Source organism: Anthonomus grandis, chromosome 19 (genome assembly GCF_022605725.1).
Source record: "Anthonomus grandis grandis chromosome 19, icAntGran1.3, whole genome shotgun sequence".
Classification (NCBI taxonomy): domain Eukaryota; kingdom Metazoa; phylum Arthropoda; class Insecta; order Coleoptera; family Curculionidae; genus Anthonomus; species Anthonomus grandis.
The window spans coordinates 3,301,497-3,325,197 of NC_065564.1; the positions used below are offsets into that span (position 1 = coordinate 3,301,497).

Below are 23,701 nucleotides of genomic sequence, written 5' to 3' on the forward strand. Positions count from 1 at the left end.
TACTTATCATAAAAACATGAATGTTTTATTTGATTTTTAATCAAGTTTTAGGTCACAGACCAAACAAAAAATAATAGAACAAAAAAACGTTAATGTGGGCTCACATCTATACACATTCCTAATGTCATTTCTCTCTACCAGTCTTATTACATTAAATTAACCATTAATTTGTTGGTAATTTTTGTGTTTTGTTTCACCCTGTTTATGATTATAAATTGGTTGTTTTTTTTTTGTTTTCATTGAAGAAACGTGTCCCGATGTCTTGGCCCCGCTGGGTTTTCTGTTTAGTTTTGATCTACACGGTTTTGATTGTTTCCTTTTTGTACTATTTTCACGTTGAGCAACTGTGGGTGTCCAGTCTTGGGGAGAACATTCGGGACACTCTTCCCAATCGAAAGATACATTTAGTGGTCCTAGAGGAGCGTTTTTAGTTTCTTTAGAGGTGGGACAAAGTTTTGGCACAAAAACATGTTTGTAATTATTTTTTTTTTCATGGTTTAGGCCCTAAACAAATTATACAACGGTAACTTATATATTATATGCCTGTAGGAAAAATGGATGGTGGGAGTCAAAGCGGCGATGCGGTTTATATAAAAATAACAAAATATACGATTTTTTTGTGCCAAAATAATTCTATTTACTAAAAGGGCGCGACCCTATACTGTATAATGGTAACATTCAGGGGGCGGGGGCACAACGTTTGGATTTTCTTTTTTAAACCTTGTCCCCTATAAACTACGATACACAGAACTTACAATACTTAATTCACGATAGGAGACAAATGAACTATTAAAATACTATTTAAAAATTGCACAAATAAATATAAGGGCAACGGTGTCCCTTAGTACCCATAATACCCCTTTGATTTTGTACAAATAAGGCCCAAATTTTATGTATTAGGGTGTTTAAGCTTAAAAGGTGGGGTGGATGCCCGACACGTTGAATTCGCCAAAAATTATTAATTACTTTATTAATCTGTTCGTTCGTTATGCTGATTCATGTTATTTACACCAAAATGGCGCTGATTTAAATTGACAAGATGAGGTTACTTAGATTTGAATATTTTGGCGCCTCGTGCAAAATCAAAACGATACTGTGAGTAACTTAAAACTAAATCGAAAAAGGTACTTGGATAACAAAATATACAAATAAAAAAACGTTCGTAGAAATTTGATGTTCACACTCGCACACACATAAAAAAAAACAATAAAAATAAATAAAACCGAGAATTCATCTTAGTAGCGCTATAGTAAGTTGATTATTTCGGAAGAAAGATACAATCTATGACGATAATGGATGCAGGAGGTTCTGAAAGGGGCTGTTCCCTCGCAGAACCGATACACACAATGTCTGAATACACATTTAATGAAATATTTGGCTTGTTTCATAGTTCCTTATATCAATAAATAATTAATTCACGAATATACGTACGATTAATGATCCTTAAACGACTAATGAGCTAAACAGGTGAAAAACGGGTACTTTGAAGATGTCAGTCGGTGATGGTCGGGTTGGTCCTTATTGCAATCTGATCCGGGTGGACGCGGCCCTAATGGCGCATCGGTTTTCGTCAAAATACTGAAACAATCAAATAAAATAATCGCCCACGTGGCTCACAAGAAACCGGTTCGTACCAGAATGACCGACCGTAAGGACCTCTAGCGGCAACGAGCCTCTGCGCCGTGCCAGCAGCGCATCGGTACTCTCGCTGGGCGTGACCCGACGGTGAAGTTGGGCGCAGAAACGCGCCAACACGTCCGACCCGCCGCCGGACGGTTCCGCGCCTGCTCCTCCTCCGCTCACCGTTTCCGGGCCGCCGCTACTGCGCCTGCGCAGTTGTTTTTTGCCGCGGCCACGGCATGCCTTGACCAAAAATTAAAAATTGAGTTTCCCTGTTTGTTTGGGAATACAATCAGACCGGCAGTACCTTTCCGTTAAGGCTGGTGTGTCGTACGAACTCGTACCGAGTGGCGCCGCTTGGTGGCAAGTCCACGGGGGCCGAGCCTCGTCTCTGGTAGAGCCAGAAGGTACGATTCGTCTCCACTGGGGTGATGTTGATTATGTGACCCGAGGTCGGTTCCTTGCCGTTATCCTCGTCGAAACTCCCTGGAAAATTACGACATTTACCGGTATCTAATAAGTACAAAATGATCGAAAAAAATGGGTAAATCGGTCTCTAAAGAAAGAGAAAGTCACGTATCTGCTCCTCTCAAAGTCCTTAATAAATTAGTAGCTCTTAAACTAATAGGCAAGTGATTAAAAACTTCTCGACCCTCATATAACAATGACCTTTTCACCAAGTACTATTGGGAATCGGTAAGGGTAAATTAAGTTTCTGACGAGGCACATGCAGTGGCGTTGGACCTTGCAGCCTGATACGGTTTTTAAAAGTAAGTGAAGATGTTTCCAAAATAAAGAGAGAAGTCAGCGTCAAGATCTTCTCTTCCACAAAGTGCGTTCCGCAGGACTTTCTTTGAGGCACATCTACTGCCCTTTTTTGAATAGTGAAGATTATATGTTAAATACCTTGATTAGCCACTTCCCAAAACGGTATATTATACAAGATGTGACTCAAGTAAACAAAAATATGCTGTTATAGCCAGTTGGTGGGCTAGTAGGCTATAGCTAGTTCCTTCCTAATTTTCCTCACCACAAAGCATCCCCAAGAAGAGAGTCTACTGAAAGCCGGGATATGTTCAAGCAGATCACAGTCCATCAGGATTCCCAAGGAAGGAGATTACCATTAAAAAGTAAATCCGTCAGATCGCATTTTAGTCCATCAAGTGAATCTTGCTCAAATTTAAACACAGCGGCTTTTATTTATATGGATAATAATGTTAATAAGATGTTCAGTGGGTCACCACTTCAAAAAATTGACACATGTCGAAAATTCTTCCACACCCCTTACATCAACATTCACTTCTCCCTAAAACTTATAGAAGAGAGTTACTTAGAGAGATAGAAAAGTTCTCACAGGCTCTAATTTAACAAATTACTCTCTAATGAGCCACACTCAGCTCATAAATCCCAACCATCAATCATTCTTGTTTTTTTGGTGAAACTTTTGATGAACTCTTTTTGGTGAAACTCGAGCAAGATATTGATCGATCCCAAAGTTTTGCTGAATGCGCTAGAAAATCCATTAAGCCACGTAATTTCCCTTTGAAACCGTGCCTCCCTGAACTAAAATATCGATTTAAAGCATCTTACAGTTTCCAAAAGAGCTTCCTAAACCTTGAGAGACCCAAATATCCAACTTACTGAAATGCCGAGCTATCTCGATGGGCACCGAACCTCTTCTTAGAGCCTGGTGTACGTCCGCCGTGGTGAGCCCTCCGCCTGCGGAGGAACTGTTCTCGTCGGGCTTGGACAGGGCTAAAAAGACCGGCGCTGAGCCTCTCCTCGACATTCCCTACAAAACAACCCTTAATCATCCACACCTCCTCCTTGGTGTACGACCCCTTACCGTTCCCTGGATCTGCCTGGGGTCCAGGTTCTCCTTTTCGCAGAACGGACCGCTACTCTCCGACAACTTGACCCTCTTCTCCTTCTCTTTTTCGGCACAAGAGGCCGCCTCGGTTTCACGTTTATTGTTATTGCTACCCAAAGTCTTCGTTTCGCCGGGCAACAGTAGATCCGGGGGTCTACTGTTGTTGGGACTCAGCACCGCTATGGCCGGTATCGTGTAGCTGGCCGGCTGCTGTTGCTGCAACAGCTGAACGGTGTCCCCGCGCGATACGTTCTCGTGCGAGCTGTAGGACGAGTTGCTCCTGCTGTCACCTATAACCGTTCTTTGTGAGTACAAGGCCGAGAGCTTATTGAGAGACTTACCTTCGGGGCAAGTGGTCATTTCCGCGGTCGCACTCATGTACCTCACCCTCATGTAAGGCTGCGGTGGTGGGAAGGTTTGTTGCCTCGTGAGGCATTTGGCAGTGGCTCCGGCAGTTGCTTGGGTCGCACGATCGGCCGCACTTTGTAGAACCGCCGTCAAGTGGCGGATCGCGGAGTTGCTCGTCATCGAGGCTATCGAGGGCTCTGGCAAGAGGTTTTCGGCGCTCAGGGGACGATCTGGATTCTCTTCTAAGAGAGAAACAACTGAATTAATAAACTCTCAATAATAGAACCCGAAGGCAAGCTTATTATCCCGATAGCCCAAGGATATAATAATTAGGATGAATGTTCTGGATCCCCTTGAGACCCAATTGGCTGTAAACATTGAGAATTGATAGGAAAGCATAGTAAGCTGCCTCAGCTTTGCTAAGCCACACAGAACACCGTCCTACTCACAAACGAAGAGACTAGTTTTCGGGCAGTCTGTCCATGAAACAAGCAAAATAATATTGAAGGCACTTTCTGGCCTCTGTCTCTTCAGCAGACAGGGGTTCTGTGGTAAAAGAAACTTTACGGATAACTGAGGAGACTGCCGAGGAACGTCTCTTACCAGAAGAATGATAGGGGCTTCCGCTGCTACTGATGACCGACGATTGCGAACCGTAATGCAGCAGCTCGTCTTCTTCCCTCAGCCCCGAAGAGGCTCTGGACTCGGTTTGAGGAGATACTGGGGATCTACCTTGCGAGACTCGTATCGTCGTGCTGGCTGGTAGACTCTCTCTCCTGAAGATCGTTCTTGGGAGCGGTGGTTGCTAAAAACGCATTAGAGAATATTAAAACTCTCCTGAGGAAACATGTGAATCTTCTTACTTGGTGTCGTTGTGGAGAAGAAGAACCTTTGGCAGCTACAGTGGGTATCTCCATGTGGACCGGCACTGAATGCCGCCGGACTCCAAGAGATTCCAGGGTTGGCACGGCAAGTGATTGTCTTCGTGTTTCCCTATAAGATTACATTAAATAACATACAATACTGAAGAGGATTCCGAGACATACTTTGCAGGAGGTGGTGGAATAAAATCGTGTATACTGGTGCTGGCTTCTGAGGATCTCTTCGTTGGCTCCTCGTCCTCACTAATCTCCGGTTCAGCATCGCTTAATTCGGTCTGAGTCTCCTCCGCTTGCTCGGTGCGCTCCTGGTCCTCCCACCTCTTCCTGTTCGTTTCGAGGGTTTCGATCATATGCGTTGAGAGGTCGCTATGCATGAACCGATGCCACTCTGAGAACAGAGGGGTCACCACGAACCGAAAGAACCCCACTTGAATCTTAGCCACGGAGGTGGACTGCTGATCGCATATGGAGGTCACCGGGAGACCCAATTGCCTCTCGAACTCCCCTTGCCTGAAGAACTCGTCGCACACTTTGAGAGACCATTTGTGCGATATGTCCCACGGACGAGTCGGGTTCGATATGTCGGCACACTTGAGCGCTATCTGAAGGATGAAGGAGCGGTTCTCCGGGAGCCGCAGGTCCAAGGTGCCTTCGTCAATGTGCCTCTGAAAGAAAATTGCTTTTGGTGAAACCGGTCGGTGAAGAGAGAGTCTGACTCACTCTGAATTTAGTCAAAAACTCCTGCTGTCTATTAATATCAGTGGCTAATATGAGATCTCTGATTTGTTGTTCGAGGTCACTCCTGTGAGGCAGAAGTTGTTCAGCTACACCACTTTCCAGGAGGCACCCTACCGCAGACCTCCAGTGGTGATTCTCTAATACAGACATATTCTGGAAAGGTCAAGATTAATACTGGATAACTAGATTTGCGATGGGAAACATACTTGATACAAAATAGCTAAATGATTCGAGGTGGTGATGAGAAAATGTTGATTCACGCCAGGATGGTCCAGATCGTGGGCGACCGCACCGATGAGTGACGCCATTATTTCGAGCGGAGTCAAGTGACGCCGGATCTGGAAGGAAATCCGTTAAAGCACCCTTCAAGCCGTGGATAAGTGCATTTATTACCTGCTCCTCCTGTAGAAAACAGTGCATTGCTTGAGTTACGTCAGTCGCATGAATCGAGTTGTGATAAGGGTTGGTGCTGTGGTAGCCTTCCTCTATAAGAGCTGTGGAAAAAATATATTGATAGATCAGGAGGAATTAGTGAGGAAACTTTACTTACTGAATAATTTCCAGACGCGCACCACATCCAAGTGGAAGTGATCCAGTAAACCGTACCAGTGAAAGAGGTGTACGCAGAGTACAGGCAGTGATCGGCCACCGGCGACGGTTTCCAGGGTGAAAGCGTTAAATGCCCACGAGCTGCTACGGTCCAGAATCATCTGGAAGATTTCTGGATTGTCAGAAAGAGAGAGAGAGAGACGGGAGATGGTTATACCTGGACCAGTCCGTGATGAATGTCATCAAGTATGGCGTGGTCCTGGGAGAGGGCGCGCGTGGTCAATTTCTTGCGTCGGCGCTTGTGCATCGTCAGAAATTTGCCGGAGGTGTGCGGCGTCGGCGCGGTACCCATCGCGTCCAGCAGTACCCAGTCCTCTTTCGAGAACTTGCGCTGCAGGGGCGACAGATCTGATGGGACTGCAACAAAAAATAATACAAGTATGAAACAAGGAGAAGAGCAATCTTAAGAGGATTAACACTCTCAACAAGTGATCATATTGAAGAAGTTTTCTATGATTTCCTCAAGGCCTTTGACCGCCGTACGCGACCATGAAATTACATTTTGAATTCAGCTCCGGTCCTTCTTTGGCACATCGTTTGACGTACGATGTCGCCGATTAAAATTTTCATCAGATAAACGCCCGTAACAACCTCGCACCAACATTTTTGCAATGTCCCCATGCGCGGTACGTGTCGCGAATTTTATTTATTTATTTTCTGAATGTGTCGCGTAAAAATTCCCCCTTAACTTTCTATTGCGGCAAAAGAAGAACCACTTTCTTCGGTTGAACGACCCGCACCAAAAAGTGTTACAATTTAATTTCTATGATGGTTAGACGCTTTTATGACGGATAATAAGTATTACTTTGCTAATGGTATCTCGATATGGCGATATCCAGACAATTAATCGGGTTTCTTGCGTCAGAGCGACGAAATACCTAGGAGGAGTATTTTTGGAAAGGTTAATGCACCAACTTGTGCAACTGCAAGCTACTATAATTACGCCGAGGCTCACTGTAAGGGTATTTCTAGGCTTCTGTAAAGCCTCTGATGCCATTTACCGGTTTATCCAACTTGTATGTGTATTAATATATAAATTTTAACTCAGAAGCTCGATTCCTGGCACAGTTTGCTAAAGGAGAAGCTCCGAAGCTTCCTATTGATTAGATTAAATTATGTTAATTAAAAATGTGGGTCTTTCTCAGGGAAAAATAATAGCTTTGCAGATGACATCTCCTTTGAGGAATGTGATTGTGATGCCTTATCAATAAATGATCAAAAACTGCAATTAAAGATAAACGATTATCGTTCAGTTGACACAAACGCGGTTCATGGTTATCTTGACATCATAATGTTAGTGCAATGTGGTTACGTAAACTCGTAGCACACACCGCTCACACTCGGATGTGGGTTAAGGCCGATCAATAGACGATAATTCGCTAATAATTCTAAATTTATAGGTACTAATCGGTCTGATTGTCTATTTCTGTGAATGGAAAAATTCCAATTTCTCAGTGAAATCGCGTAAATCCGAGCCAAATGGAGCAAAACAGCAGGCTTTAGATTTAATCTCGGTACTTTGACGCTATTCTCCTTGGATCAAGGTTGCTCTAGGATCTTCCGGATCATTGGAAACTGCCCTTATTCTAAATGATTTGGGAGTCTTCCAATCAATGTTGAAACGGCTGGGGGAAGTTCAAGAGCCTGGAATAGAGGCCTTTATGTTACTTTAATATGAAATACCAGTAAAAGGATCAAGGAAAACTGCCTGGGATTACTGTAAATAATTCTGAAGTAACTTGATTCAAACCTGAAGTCCAACTTCCTGGACTAAGTCTCCTGTACGACTTATCCTAGATTCCAACGACCGAACCAAGTGCCTTAAGTGAACCCCTGGATTACTTTGAACGACCTGAGCAACTCTGACAGTCTTTTGGGGCCTGCAATCACTCCTTATCTATTATTCTAAAATAGAACCAACAACAATTTTCCTTAATGCCGCATTAATAAACAAATAAATTCCACGTTTACATTAAGAATGGTCAGTTAAGTTGAGGTCACATAATAAATGACACGGGAAACAATGAGCGCCCACACCAACAAGATCTTCGATAAGGCCAGTAAATAAATGTTAAACGAAAGATAAGCGCAAACATGCCCGAGATGGCCCGGGGCTTTGTCGTGAATCGCCATTATAAACACAAACATTTACGTACTGTTATCACATGGATCCGCTGCTGCTCCTCCTCCTGTGGTTTGACCCGGTTACGAAGAACAATCGGGCGCGTCACTACCGCATCACAAACACACAAAAATAACCGTCATCGTGGTACCATATTGTTCGGTGTTTTCACACATAAAAAATGAAAAGTTTAAGACCGACGCGGGTCGTACCCATATCTAATGAAATACTGAATGGGAACTGAAAACGTATACGAGGCAAGAGAGTCGTATACCTTCTGCCTTCTCTGCTGCTTTCGATCCGTTTACATTGATTACGTTTATTATGGCTGCTTTCTTAAAGCAGATTGAAATGTTGGCTTAAATCTCCATCAAGGCATGTCCTTGATAAGCTACAAATATCATTAACAAAAGCCTTATAGCCTCGCCTCAAAATGTACAAAGAATAAGGGCTATAGCATAAAGATAATATCCTCAGGTACCCCTTCGAGAGAAACCTACTCACAATAGCATCTGTGGCATCTAAAAACAAACCATGCATAAAGCCAGTTGAGCAGCCTACGTCGGTCGTACCCGGCCATAAAAACCCAATAAAATCAGCTGAGCCTTGGTACTCAGGTACCATTTTTAAATCGGCTAGAAGGCGCCGGTTTTGTAGCGATTTTCAAGAAGATGTAAATTGCGGTTAGGGTACTGGTTCTCGTTACGGTACCGTCGCATGGGGCTTCTATTACCTGAAGGCCTATGAATTGAATCATTGGGATTATCGTAATATTTAAAACAAACTGCACCAGGAGATGTTAGGACAGGGACATTCTGCATCTTTGACAAAGGACTTATTTAAATTAAATTATAAAGATCTTAACGGATTAAAGTTCTGCATGTTGATTTGCTGGAAAAAGACGACCATATGGAATTAATTAATTAAAAATGTTTATCCGCGAGTTAAACTTCTTCCTTCGGAACAAACATACTCCAAACTTCTCCGCATTCGACTGATTGCAAGCGGCGAAATCCCCCCCGAAGGCTCGAAACTGATTTAAAGTTTCCTTATTATTCAGAAAGTCGTGTCGTCCGCCCAACTTTCCGCAAAATTGTATGTGTGTGTTTGCCCAAAAGTTTGTTTCCTTAATTTAACCACTTTGTAATGCGGCGCGCGTTTAATTGGACGGAAAACGTTTTTGGGGATTCTCTTTCGTACCCGTCACTTGTAGAGCACGAGCATAATCTATAAAAAGTTCGTATAAACTTGTAAATCGGTGTAATAGTTAGTACCTACTGAGATATCACATTTCTTAGAAGAAATATCCCGATTACCATGGTCACGACACAGGAACTGCTCGTAACTTCTTTGGAACTTGATCAGATGCGGAATGAGCAATTTCCTACGAATACTTGTCGGAATTATTGTTTTAAAACCAACCGTTTTCCAGATATCATCGTTTAAATTTTGCTGAACGTCAGTAACCTCTTGCTGCGCCAACCTCAAAGTCTTTGACTGATATCTTTCGACCCGCTTAAGTTAAACTCATTAAATAAACTTTATTTGCTTAGTGTCAGCCTATTTTAAAAGTGTAATAACGCTTAACACCTAAAACCAAATACTAGCAAAGATATTTGAGAAAATGTTGCTCACACAGCAGTCACTACAACTCAAAAGCGTGTTATAAGTTCTCTGGAAGTCTACCTACAGTAATAATCACTTCACTTCGACTAAAGCAAGTCTTTCGCTAACAAAATCTACATTAATATTTTCAAACGAATTTTAAAGTGCAAAAGTTACGACGGTTTAAATTTCGCTACACGTCAGCAGGCCCTTATTGCATCCAACTCGTACTCTTTCAGAGATAAGTTATGATCCACTGCAGCTAGGCGTGGATCATAAGTGTGTTCTCTCGTGAATTTAATTTCTCCTGCAAGTAGGTCTTTTAACGGATTAGTTTTAGACTGCATAGAAAATCTCTCATCAAAATTTAACGCACTATTTTACGCGCCTTGAACCTTGAACTATACGCCGCATTATCAGACAGATTAGTTTAATCTTATATATAAAGTCAACACTCGGGAGTGATTGAATTCATTTGTGGATCGAAAATGATCGGGTTCGCGGTACTTTGTGCTTTCGTTGTTGTGCTCTTAACCCCGGTGGTGAACTGGTACTTGGAGGTGCTGAAATATCGGAAACTACGAGGGATTCCCGGACCGAAACCGTGGCCCGTCATAGGAAACTCGAATTTATTAGGGAAAACGCCTGGGGGTAAGTCTGGTTTCGGACAATTCGAACCGAAAGCTTCAAGCAGCTCCTTGTAGATTACCTGCAAGCCTTGCTAAGGCTCCAGAAGAGATATGGGAACTTTTACAAGCTCTGGACCGGGCCAACCTTAAGGATCGTCATCAACAAACCGCAATACCTGGAAGAGCTTCTAACATCCAACATCAATTTATCCAAATCCAACGGGTACGACTTGTTCAAGCCCTGGCTAGGGGATGGTTTGTTAGTGAGCACAGGTCAGGATTTTGTCTTTCATAAGGGCCGTGTCTGAAAAAGCGAATTTTAGGCATAAAGTGGAAACAGCGCAGGAAAATGATCACCCCCACTTTCCATTTTAAAGTCCTAGAAGACTTTATGCAAATATTCAATTACCAGATCGACATAATGCTCGATAAAATGAATGATGTAGTGCAGGGGGCCCCTGGGCAAACTATCGACATTTTTAAATATATCAATCTGATGTCTCTGGATATTATTTGTGGTATGTACCGAAGGATCCTGATAGTCATTAGTGGTAACCCCAAAGGTTTCAGAAACAGCATTTGGTACCCCCATAGGGGCTCAGTCCCAAGAAAACCCGAAATATGTGGAAGCAGTTAAAACTTTCCTGGAAATCTTTGTGTTCAGGTTCTTTTCCGGATGGATGGGGCATCCCTTGTTCTTCAGGTTCTCGGAACCCTATAAGATTTACTATCAAACCCTTAATACTTTGCACGTGTTTACTGAGAAAGTTATCCAGAAAAGGAAAGCCGAGTTCGCCAAGAAGGGAAAGGTACTGAATTCAATGAAAGTGTACAATATACCCTGAAAAATACCCGTTTAGATGACAGGTATTAGGGAGGACGGTGTAAAAATCAGGTCGGCCCTCCTGGACATGCTCCTGGAAGCCAACCAAAATGGCGGCAACCTTTCCGACGAAGACATCCGGGACGAGGTTAACACCTTCATGTTCGAAGTAAATAATTAACCTTGTTAATGACATTTTACACCTAACGACCCGCTTTTAAGGGCCACGACACTTCCGCCACAGCGATGTGCTTTACTTTGTACGCTTTAGCCCAAAATCCGCACTGTCAGGATAAAATTTACGAAGAATTTTGCGAGGTCCTGGGCGAGGATCCCAAGGTCGAAGTCACTCTCTCGCAAATCAACGATTTGAAATATATGGATATTGTGGTGAAGGAGGCCCTGAGGGTTTATCAGCCTGTACCTTTGATCGAGAGGAATATTGATGAGGATTGGACGGTTGGTAAGTGGGGTGGGTACGAGGAGAGGTGAAAGGTCAGATGTCCCAAGACACTTATTTGGATAACTTAATTCTTTTTGATCATTAGTTCTGGATTTGCTTCTATTCAAGATTACTCAACTTCTAAACTGACAATAAAAGTGTTTCCCCTAAGAAACTCTCCCAAGTATTTAACAAAACGAGTTTAATCAGATAAGCAAACAAAACCGAACATTTCCATTACAAAAAAACGACCGGGGGATACAGTTTCCTCCTCGATCTCCGAGAAACTCATCAAGAGTTTTCGCCATTTTCTCAACTCGTACACACTTCAAGATAGCAGAAGCACTCTTTTGGACCAAATAACGTTTTCCCTTGTTTTTCTTATTATCTTGTTTTTATTCCATTACCTTGAATTCCGTACATCCTGCTTGTGAGCACCGTGACACATCTGACCGCGACAAAAACCCTCCTCGAGGCCCTCATGACGATCAATCTGAAAACTCTCGTCTCGCATCCGTTTTAGACGGAATCACGATCCCGAAGAACACAACCGTCGCGATATTTTTGTACGGGATGAGTCACGATCCGGCGGTATTTCCGGATCCTGATAAATTCGATCCGGACAGATTCCTGGGGGAGAAACTGGATCAGAGACACAACTACTCGTACATCCCCTTTAGTGCGGGACCACGTAACTGCATAGGCAAGTAATAGTTTGTAACATAACCTCATAGGACAGTGGAGTGGTTTTTAAAAAGGAGAAATTTATGTCGTGTGAATTGTGGATTCCCCGTGCCACTGCCTACGATCGATATGTCCAGTTATTAACAAAACATTCCAAGGAGGGAAAGTTTCGATTTTAATGACTCCTGGACATGCAGGACTTGTTATTAAAGAAATAACCACGGTTTCAGCCTTTGGGGAAGGATTATGTACATTTAAAAAATAAATTTTAGGTCAGCGATACGCCATGTACTCACTAAAAGCCTGCGTAGCGAAATTTCTGCTCCAATTCCGAGTAGTCGAGGATCCGAACTTTAAAATGGAAATAGGCACTTGCTCGGTCTTAAAATCGATGAACGGATATAAGATGAAAATTCAACGGAGAAAGCCTGCAGGAAAATAGTTTTCTTTTTTTTTTATTATATTGAGGAAATAAATATGATTACCAAAACTACGTTTTATTATTGATTATTTCCTTAAAAACGCGTTTACTTTAAAACCTTATTCTCTGGGGCGGATGCTCGGATTCGGCCCTCGTTCCCCCTTTTACGGAAATTACGAAATTCCCAGTTATCGGGGCTCGGTAATAAAGTTACATAGTTCGGGTTAGTTTTATGGAAAAAAATTACGGTAATCTCCTGGTGCGCCTTCGTGGAAATTGCTCAGGAGCTTAGGTTTTCATACAGTTTTAGATCCAGGGTTTTCTCTAATCCAGGCACCGGATCAATACTTGTAGCGAATTAGGTAGTGAAAATGCACCCCGAAAGCTCTAGGTTTCTACAAAAGCACGTAAGCGCCCCCATAAAAAAAAGGGTTGCAATTTACCCAACCCTCTTTTCAGCCCCCGTTTAAAAGAGCGCTAATTTTCTTTCAGCGGCGCTTTGTATCACGATTTATATGGCAGGCGAAATGAGGGATAAAGGGTAAAAGAAAAAATTAATTACTACTCACCATTGATGGGGATATAGGTAACGTTGCCGCCGTCGAAGTCGATCGATATGCCATTTTCTCCCTGAAACAAAAAAAGTGCGCATTTTAGCCAACGAAAAGTGGAAATCAAATTATTGAAAATTACATTTTTTTCTTTTACATTCATAACATATAAAATTACCTTACTCAAGCAACACATCATATACTATCGTTAAATGTACAATATTTATGCAACGATTTTGGTATATTTATTAAACTTTTAAAACTCGGCATTTAAAAAAATTGATACGGGATACCTCAAATATTCGATGAAATCCTTTTGAAAAATCACTGCTTTTTGTCAATAATATCCAATGTCAATCAATGTCAATAATAAGGGTAGAGTTAATGAAAAACGTTTTTTTTTTTCAGAAAATTATTTCCTGAGAAAAATATGCTTTTTAAGAAAATTATAAGTGACAAAAATTTATAGATTTTATATCTATACTTTCTATCACCTTCTAATTATCCTTTAAAGCCTTTTAAAATATTTTGGCTATGTTATTAACTAGGTTGATTGGTCTACAATTTTAAATTTTATTTCGTGATTTTGCCTTTTGAATTGGACCTTTCCTGTTTTAAAATTGTATTTACTATGGGTTGTAATGGTAAAACAATAAAAGGCTGAATTCTCTTTAATTTGCTGCTGGATATTTTGTCTATCCCTGGACTACTATCTGATTTTAATGATGATATAAGTTCGTTGACTGACACTGGTCTTAAAAACGTAGACAAGTTGGGACTTTGGTTTATTAATTTTGTACTGACATCTACAAAGTATTTGTAGCAAAAGTTGGCCATCACCATAACGAATGTATTGCTTTTTTGTCCTTGCCTTCAATATCATTCTTGTTATTATTTATTTTATTTTTCTAGAAAGTATACTTTGTTATATTTTAGTTTATTTAAATAATTTCTATAGGCTTTGTAAGTGTTATGTAATCCAAGATCGTAATGTTTTTCTAGTTTTTTTTCAGTTTATTTGAGTGTGTTTAATTGAGGTGATTAATCCCCTTGCTATCCATTCCTTTACCTTCTTTTTAGTGTTTTTAATTTTTTTTTAATTGCCTTAACAATTTCTTAACAAAAATGTTTGTAGCATCTTGAATTTCGTTAACCTCCTTCCAGTCGTATTAAAATATTCAGGCAATTAAGTATTTTGATTTTATAGTTACAAAGTGATAGGTCTGACGAGCTCGGAGGCCTCTGCCATCGAACTCCTTTCATTTAATTATTAATAAAGGTTGACATTTTTATCGGTATTTCCCGCAGGCGAAACGTCATGTAAAACCGTTTCGCCCCGATTGAATATAGTTGTTCCATTTGAAATTCAAATTCGGATCCGCACCGAATAGACCGACTGGTAAACAGGACTCGGTACAGATTTCTATGTTTATCAATGCCCTGTTTATACAAATATTAACCCTGGTTTAACATTTTGGCCCCAATATGGCAAGTTTCTGGGCCTGGCATCCCCTATGGGGAGCTCATCGTTCCAGGTTAATAACTATTTTGTTATTTTTAGAATAACAATTAAAATGCGTGGGCTTATCGTGAGTATATAGGCCAACGCGTTAAATTGTATTTTTACGCATTGTTGTTATTATTATCTCTGTGGTGTTTTTGTGGCGACCCAGTTTGATAGCAATAAAGGTGTGCAAATAAACGGGGCTCAGCTCTCCTTTGGTGACTAACGGGGATTCGCTTTTAATGAGTAGGATTTAAGAAATGGGCACCTTTTTTTCAATCTAGCTCAATTAGTGTCATAATTTTATCTATAGTAGTTTGTGAGATATTAGAGGCTTTAGTGGGAGTAGTAATAAAATTGCAACTTATTTATAGCGCTTAACCGTAACAACAAATTTATTTTTAAAACAATTTAATACGTCGTATACCCTGAACGTATAGGCCATTAATTATATTTTATGTATTTTCTTAACCGATTTATGGTTGGGCAGCTTTTTAGCGACACAACATCGAAAAAAAAACTATATAAAAATGTTATGTCACCCGACGGGCAATAAAAACGAACTCACCCATTATATTTTCGTTTTTATTAGTTGGACGATAAAACGCTCCGGAAAATTTAATTAAAATATGCGCATGTTCCACTTGGTTTCGTTAGCATGTTCTAATTGCAAAGCGGTACTAATCTTGAAACAACGTTACCGAATTTGAATTAATTATCGTGTTTTTAATTTAAATAAACGCTGACGTGAACAATCTTGACTCGAAGCCGGCTGATAAATTTGTTTACCACATTTCTAGGCGCATTTTTATTTAATTTTTTTAATGTTTTTTGGCAGCCCTGAACGTCATTAATAATCCTTCCGATGTAAATATTTTTAGTTTTCCCGAGTGAAAAAGTCCTCCTCGTTTTTTAACGCAGATAAATCCGCGAATTAATCATAAATCACGGAAAATTTTCCATTAAAATTTCATCCCGACCCGATGTTTCCCTCACCGCCAAGAGCGAACTCGCTTTATTATTAAACTAGATCCTAAAACCCCGCTTAACATTCTTGAAAACATTCTGCAGATGCCGGTTTTCCATCCGACCTACGCCCCCTCGTCCCTCGACCCCTTAATTCCTTAAATTGAAGTTTGGTTTGCGACTCGCCGAACACCGACCTGTTTTATTAAAGTTTTCCGGGTTCTGAGGAATAACTCGGGTGATGGATTTCCCCCCTAGCCCTCACCCCTTTTCAAGTTTAATAATGGAAAATGCAAAATTGAAGGAAAAATGTACTTGACACTGATGAGAACTGTGCTGCAGAGTGGTCTCGAGGTTCTTGCTTCCTTTCACTCAGGGGGAGTTTAATTAGAAAAATTTTCCTGGATTCTTTTGTACTCAGAATATTTTTGAAATGCTTCATTCTGAATTTAAGGCAATTCGTTTAGTTCGATGATTTTATCTTTAGCGGTTTCTGAGGTAGTTGGGTTTTAGTAGGAGTAGCTCGATTGAGGACAAACCTTCCCTGGACTCTCCACTGGCTTCGGATTCAAATTATTCAAGAATTTCTACCTCCATTGGCTTGTTTCTTAATAACATTAGGAACATTTGTCAGCCCAGATTCTGAGATCGCAAGTGAGGATAAAGGAACCATCAACTGGCTTCACAGTCAGGATAATTCAAGTGGGAGCATCGTAGTTTCTTAGTTTATTAAAGTCTTGGATAACCAATGAACCTTTGGCAGGTCCCCTTTCCATTTTCGCTCCCCAATCTCCCAATTTCCATGATTTTCCATAAATACAGCGAGCACAACGAGGTGTTAACACGTAAAATCGTCGAACACAAATTACAATTCCCAATTTGAAAATGTAAATTGGCGGCGAGGGCGTCGAGGGACGATCACTTAACAAAACGTTGCCAAATTTGGAATAAAAATTGATTGGAGCTCTTGTGTTTGCCATTACTGCGGTAAATTGAAAGTTTTTTATTTTGAGTCAAATTTTTCAATTAATTTAGTCATGGCAACGTGGTTTTACGAGGAGGGGTGTGACGCTGGTTATCGCCGAAGCGGTGACGTCAGCAAATGTACGTAAGTGCGCGCTTTGGCAACGCGCCAAACGGGTCGAGGGCCTCTCTTTGCCTTCCTTCCTTCCTCCCGCGCCTCTTTGGCGCTCCACGTCCCTTTACATCCTCGCGATTCTCCCTAATAGAGACTTTCTGGGGCGAAAATGTATAATTACTCTAACTTAATGGCGTTTTCATGAATCCTCCCTCCTCACTTCCCAACTGGAATGTTACCAAACGAAAATATGTTATCCAGCGCGGGATGACGTCAGCCTCTCCCGACTGGACCTGTGCCATTAAAAAAAGCTACCCGTAATATTAATTAAGCTAAATGGATCCTGACATCTGATTAATTGCTTAATGTTGTTTTTTTATCGGGCATTTCAGTTCGTTAAATGGAAATTAATAGATTTTTTTTCACCTTGGTGATGTTTTTCGACGTTTTTCTTGCTGTAATATTGTGGAAGTTTATGATACTTAAATCTGGTGGACTTGCAGGCCATGGCTTACTCACTTTTTGGTCGTAAAAGACCCAATTTAATTATAAATGCATACCGCACGCAAATAGGCCTTTCGACAGCGCAATCAAAAACACGGGGCACCAAGGAGTGTTCCACAACAGGCACGTACAAACCGATAAATTATTCAAAATTCCGTATTTACGCCGTCAATTCGATCCTTTCACAATTTATTTGGTTAACGTACTCGTAAAACGTTTAATTTATTTTGGCACCGTGCACAGAGCGTCCCGATTACCTCTTATTAGTTTATATACGTGTGTACGTACTACACAATAATAATCATCATCCAGAATTCGCCCTTTTAATCGAGAGTTCATTTCGAGCAGCCAGACATTCAAGAAATTCGGTTAATTCGGCTATTTGTATTCAGGCCCGCCAACTTATTAACGGCCCTTTATTTAACTTCTTCGCCCACCGAAATATTTAAGACCCCAAGGGGGCATAAAGGGACGCAAAAGTTCACTTTCGGGGTGAATTTAATTATTATACTCACGGCTGGTACCTGCAGCTCCTCCTCCTCCTCTTCGTGGTGCGGCTGCACCACCGGCTGTAACTCCTGGTACGAGTCGTCGGACGAGCGTCGACTGCCGGAACCGCAGACGGCACGGCGCAGCGCCCGCGCGACCAAAGTCCAACAGAGACCGCAACGGCGTCGAGCGGCGGGCGCCGCGGCGCCACTGCTGACGCGCCTGCGCCCCGCCGCGGCGCCCCCCGTCACCTGCCGCCCGCCAGCGCCATCCCCGCAGCACGCCACTGCGCGTCGCCCCTTCTTCCTCTACCGCGTCGCTTCTTCTACGGAAATCCGGCCGCTGCGCCAACCGGCGTGGTGGGCGGGCGGCCGCTGCGCTGTCGCTACTCGGGGGACGGGGGGATGGCGTTACCTTTTTATGTGCGCATGGTGGCCGCGGTGCTGCGATGCGCTGAAAGAGTCGATTTTCGCAAATTAATATGGCCATTAGTCAGATTAAAACGAGCAGGAAATACAGACTTTGAGTTTGGGAGATAGTGCAAGTCCTTGGAAATCTGTTTACAATAGTAGTGCCGAATATTGTTCATGAGATTATCTCAAGGAACTCGTCTCTCATCGGTAGAAGGCCTCTTGACGCCAGAGAGCCACGTTGTCACTTTTATTGACAGTCATGAAGGAGTGAGTAATAGGGACAGCTAATAAATTTAAGAACATACCTGCAAATTATCCCTCGCTTGCTCTACCTTAGCACGTCATCACTCCGAAATAGTTACACTTATATAAACGACATTTTAGCACTACGTCACTTTCATTTACAACCTGAAAAATAAAACAAGAAATTAACACTTTTTTTTTTGAAAGTGTATTAAAGTTATTAGTAGGAGGCTGTTGATATTTTGCCGAAGAGTGCGCTTGTTGTCAAACGTAGGCCGAAAATACCCTTGCAGCTGTTCGGGGAAACGCAATCACGTGGTCTTGTGTCGTGCTCCCTTCAGTTTTACCCTCGGTAGGGTCGCTCGAACGTAAGCAAATGTAAATGAAGAGAGGGTGAGCCACAAATCAATATGTCTGATGCGAGTGCAACACAGAAGTAGGGAGAACGAAGGGCTTTAGTACGGTTTTTAAGCCAGGGGGCCAAACTTTAGAGTTTAATGCCAGTAATTCGAGACGTGCTCTTCCAGGCACTCGAACCAAGTACTTCTTGTGATAATCAAGAAATGTGATAACAGTGCATGCACTTCTCTGTACTACTGGCCAGCAAGGCAAGCCCCGCCTCTTAACGCATGTGCGTTGACTTTTATTATACCTCGATGATGTTTTGATGATCGTTGCTTCCTCTTGCTAGGCCGCAATCACTTATATCCAACGTTATTTACGTTGGCAAAATTAATGAAACAAACCGATTTGCATAACATTATCATCATAAGCAAAACAGCTCCTTAACGAAATAAGTAGGCTAATTTTAGTTAACCTTTAGCTATTTTTATTTTGATTGGTGTTGATATTAACCTATTATCCGCCAGGTTGATTTGTTTGTTCATTGCACCTACCCACGTAATAAAATTTAAACTTTTTGGCATCCTACCGGTACGTACGCATGTAGTAGTAGTCACAGGAACAAAAAATAACACATTTGTGTTATTTTATAAAATTAAAATGTGATCTTTAAACAAACTTCCGTCGGTCGTGTGTTTAGATAATGAGATAAAAACCAGTTTACGGCTTTTAAACGAGCGTGCGAAAAAAGGAATAGTGTCCTTGGAAATACATGAAAAAAATGTTTTTCCACAATTATTAGCAATAAATTGAAAGCTTTCAGAAAATGTCACTTTATCTAAGGTCGACCCATAGATGGTGCTAGTATCTAAAATGGTTGATACTTTTTGGTGTTCGGACACAAATGCCACTCTGTCGGATAAAAGAACATTTTTCTATTTACGGCAAGCGTAAACCAACCCAGTTTTTCTACACAATATTTACACAAGTTATTTATAAATTTGTGTCGACAACAGGTAATCGATTGCATACACTTGATATCATCATCTCTCCTATTTCCCGATATAATAAATGTTATACATACATGCGCGAATCAATTTATATCTGATAAAGGGGACCTGATTATTATTTTTTCCATAAAAGTGGGATTAAAATATTTATTTTTCTTTCAATTAGGGCTGGTAATCAGTGGAAATTGCTTTAGCATCCGGGGCTCTAGGATCAGCAGACTCGTAACTATGTATAATAGGCCGGGAAATACATCAATTGTTGCTCGTAGCTTCTTTGATTATTGCTCTACGGTCATTAGGACCATAACAAGTTTGACTGATTATCTAGCAAAATCTGTCAAAATCATTATGATCAGGTCTACCGTTTGATAGATAACAGCAATTGAATTTTGTTACGTGCACCTCAGGATTTTTAATTGATAACTTTTGAACTACTGACGGTTCAACCGAGAAACAAGTTTCATTTGGTTGATAGTAATATAAATAACATTGGAGTAATCTCAGCTGTTGGAGCAAATGCCCCCTTTAATGATGCTGCAGCAAGAAATCCCTTATAACTCGTTTAATAGTTGACCTACATTGATGATATGGTAACCGGAGTTGAAGTATGAATGATTATAAGAAATTATTAAAAATTATTTGGATCCCATGAAGCTTTAGTGAAATATGATCGTTTGAATAATGCAGAATGTCAGCCGGTTTTTGCTGCGTCAAACCCAGGATTTTTGATTGATGAAATAAACTTCGGTTGACTAGTGATTCTATGGGAAATTGCATAGTATGACAATCTTCTTTCCTGAAGAATATTCCACAGACTATTTCAGCCTTTAAAGTGGTGTCATTAAAAACGAAATCATGCTAATAAAATGTACACACATTAGGCATGTAAGTACACGGAATCCTGTTTAAGTTAACATTACCATTCTCGTCTAGCATCTGTTAACCTTCTTATGATTTGTTTGTTTAGCGCATTGCAGCAAAATATCAACAGTAGTAAAAGGTCAATCAACCCATACATACCCAAATCCGAAAACTAACCTAGGCAATAGCAAATTAATAGATCCAGATATTATAAATCCAAATGATATTAGAATAGCACTAATAAGCACGCACTAACTCCACATCCTTCCCCTTTGCTGATAATTACAACAACATTCTATCGTCAGCAAACCACCCGGAAGTTTCTGTCTCTATATCAGGAAAAAAAAGAAAACTTGGAAAAAAGCGCGACTGTCGACCGCGATCGCGAATTTCCTCCGCGTCGCACTCGGAGCACTACAACTGCCTCCTGCCCGTTGGTGTTTCTGCTGCTGGTGCTGCTGCTGCTGCCGCTCGAGGAGATCAGCCCGGGCTGCCTCCTGCTTTGCGCTTCACGCGCAGTTGCCAACCGTTTTCCCCGTTGACGATCATGATGCGTTTGCGAATTTGCGTTTCGCGAGTCCGGTAATGTCTGAATTTACTAGTTTTCTGCTCTTCAGGTGAACAGGCAGCTTGGTCCGGGATGTCCGGACCCGCCAACATCACCGGAGCGACTCGTTCCCGGACCCCCCCCCCGGTCGGCCCTCCCCCAGTTTCCAGGGTCCGGCCTTCGGGACCCGGAGTCACTCGCGGATCCCGCCTAATGAGAAAATAATTACTATAGTTCGCACATTCTCCGATTCGATTGAAAATACGTTTTAAAATTTAATTGCGGAGTAGAATTGCCTGGTTTCCGGCCTTTGGTTGCACCAGAGCTTTGTAGGGAAATTAAGAAGAAAATTAACGGACGCTCTATTCTCTTCTATTTCTTTTTTTTTTTGTCGGCGAAAAAGGAACACCTGTAGTTCTTGAACCCTAGTGTGCGACTCCCTGATCGTTTACCCACTAAAACTTCTCCGCTGGATTGTACCAGTTTGTTTCCTGCACTACAATCTACTCAGAACTAAGTATTATTAAAGCACTTTAAAAATTCGAAACATTGATTTTCTTCAAATACGAACTGACTTCTTCCCATCACCTAGATTACGAAAACATTGGGTTATAATAAGATTCGATCAGAACTAAGAGAATGAGAGCACAGTTGAAAATTCGGAAAAAGTGACTTTTTGACCTCGTTTATGAGCCCAATAATGGGCCTTAAAAATGCAAGATATCGGTTAATATTAAAGCTACGACCTTTTGGATGGTCTCGTTGGATTCACAAGCATGAAACTAAAAACACTTTGTTTGGGTTCTTCAGCTGTTCTTCCTCTTCTCAACGAAAATCTTGGGTTTCGTTTGAAGTAATCTCAGGCTGATATATCCATAAACGGCGCTCACTAAAAATAAACTCAGCAGTCGATTACGCTCGTTAAGGGATGCATTAGCCCCCGAGGATTAATTTATTAACGTCAAAATAACGTCGGGGCTTTTACTTGCCCGCCGCAGGGCCGGTTGGTTTATGAAGGCGTGTGACGTCTATTATCAGCACGGTGAGCGGTCCTTTTATATACGAAACTTGGAGTGTACGTACTATTTTAAAAAAAAATTATTATTGCACGGGATACGTGTGTAGAATTTATCGGTCGAATAATAATGAGATCGGTTCCGAATCGGTGCACAATCGCGGTTTACCGCACAATCAATTCATATTTATGCAATTTCAATATGTTTGCTGCGAATCAAATTAAACGCGTTTGCATATCAATTAAAATTATTCATTTTATGTATTGACGAAAAAATTGCCGCCGGAACCTTGTAGGATTTTTCTTTGCAGACTACACATGGCTGCAATAAATTCCTGCGATGGTTCGACTAAATGTTTCATCTCTGAACCCTTCCAGAGAATTTCTTTGCGGATGACACTGTCGTGAATTCCTGCGACCTATTCCCTATGACGCACCAATAGGTCGTCTTCAATAATTCAGTTGGTTTTAAATGGCGATAAAAACCCCAGCAGGAAGTGTGTAACGTACAGTTAAACCGTATTTCGACATCGGGACATGCAATATGCAGCAGGCGGCGGCGTCGTCGTCGTCCGTAATACATAAGCGGATTTTCCTTTATCAGTAAGAAGGCGTGCTTCGAGGTTGCCGGCTTGTCATAGTTCTCCTGCTGTTATAATCTGTTTACCTTCGGCCGTAAATTGCTTCTTGTGCGAAAATATATTTAAAAGGTTCCTGGAAGCTTTTTATTATGGATTTTCCAGGATGGAAAGGCCTTAAATTTGACGGGTATTATTAATGAACGTTTTCCGGGATATTTGAACTTTTCATGGTTGTTTTAGGAAGCGCCGCGGTACTTACCTCAATAGAAATGAGTTTTAGGCCCAAGAGGCTTTACCTGAAATATTAAAAAAAAAATACTTTAAAATTACTTAAAAATTGCAAATCTTCTTGAAATTTTCATGTGTGTTTTCCATTGTTTCAGATGGTATTGGATATATGTGGCAGCCTACAGATGTTGGCGTACAGAAATGGACAATTGGGGGGGCACCGGTTAATAAATATATGTTTTTTGTGTTTTATTTTTTTATTTTGTTTTTATTTTCTTTTTTTAATAATATGGTGCTACCCCTTTTGCTCCGGAGGGCAGAGCAAGAGGTGGACATAAGAAAAAGACGAGAACATGTGCACGAGCCCGTGAGGTTAGTGGTACTTTTTCCATTTAATTTTTTTTGTTTGGATTCTGATCGGTACGGTGAAATTTGTGTCCAAAAAAAATTGTATATTGTACTTTTGAGAGTCTGAGTCACAAAAATTGGAAAATCTACCTAAAATTATATAGAGGGGGAGGGAGGGATATAAAAAGGTCATCAGAACAGTATGAAATAAACTGGGGCTCGCTGCGAT

At 41.3% G+C, this 23,701-nt stretch overlaps 2 protein-coding genes and 2 long non-coding RNA genes across 5 annotated transcripts in view; 2 read left to right on the forward strand and 2 right to left on the reverse strand.

Annotated features, from left to right (window-relative positions):
* On the reverse strand, positions 1–13,554 carry LOC126747471 (cAMP-specific 3',5'-cyclic phosphodiesterase 4A-like). Of its 2 annotated transcripts, XM_050456134.1 has the most exons (16): positions 13,522–13,554; positions 13,362–13,422; positions 6,224–6,423; positions 6,008–6,167; positions 5,851–5,951; positions 5,664–5,795; positions 5,440–5,610; positions 4,885–5,384; positions 4,702–4,831; positions 4,442–4,643; positions 3,832–4,080; positions 3,467–3,780; positions 3,262–3,412; positions 1,928–2,106; positions 1,635–1,863; positions 1–1,578 (listed from the first exon to the last, which is right to left on the reverse strand). In XM_050456134.1, the coding sequence occupies exons 1-16, from the start codon at positions 13,540–13,542 to the stop codon at positions 1,571–1,573; spliced, it is 2,808 nt and encodes a 935-aa protein (XP_050312091.1). In that variant the 5' UTR covers positions 13,543–13,554; the 3' UTR covers positions 1–1,570. The 2 variants fall into 2 exon arrangements, with proteins under 2 accessions (XP_050312091.1, XP_050312092.1); XM_050456135.1 differs by lacking the exons at positions 13,362–13,422; positions 13,522–13,554 and adding an exon at positions 8,223–8,408.
* Positions 10,253–12,861, forward strand: LOC126747473 (cytochrome P450 4d2-like). The gene is made up of 8 exons (XM_050456136.1): positions 10,253–10,444; positions 10,498–10,695; positions 10,746–10,940; positions 10,993–11,231; positions 11,283–11,414; positions 11,468–11,708; positions 12,211–12,390; positions 12,644–12,861. The coding sequence occupies exons 1-8, from the start codon at positions 10,282–10,284 to the stop codon at positions 12,811–12,813; spliced, it is 1,518 nt and encodes a 505-aa protein (XP_050312093.1). The 5' UTR covers positions 10,253–10,281; the 3' UTR covers positions 12,814–12,861.
* A 4,486-nt stretch (positions 13,555–18,040) lies between the features above and the next one.
* The window catches only part of LOC126747478 (uncharacterized), a 47,661-nt gene continuing 42,000 nt past the window's right edge, over positions 18,041–23,701 (reverse strand). Inside the window, exons 2-4 of the long non-coding RNA XR_007664219.1 lie at positions 20,913–23,192; positions 18,603–18,705; positions 18,041–18,337 (exon numbers count right to left, since the gene is read on the reverse strand). This is a non-coding gene — a long non-coding RNA (uncharacterized LOC126747478). The remainder of the gene's footprint in view (positions 18,338–18,602; positions 18,706–20,912; positions 23,193–23,701) is intronic.
* LOC126747480 (uncharacterized) overlaps positions 23,289–23,701 on the forward strand; it is a 48,230-nt gene continuing 47,817 nt past the window's right edge. Inside the window, exon 1 of the long non-coding RNA XR_007664221.1 lies at positions 23,289–23,496. This is a non-coding gene — a long non-coding RNA (uncharacterized LOC126747480). The remainder of the gene's footprint in view (positions 23,497–23,701) is intronic.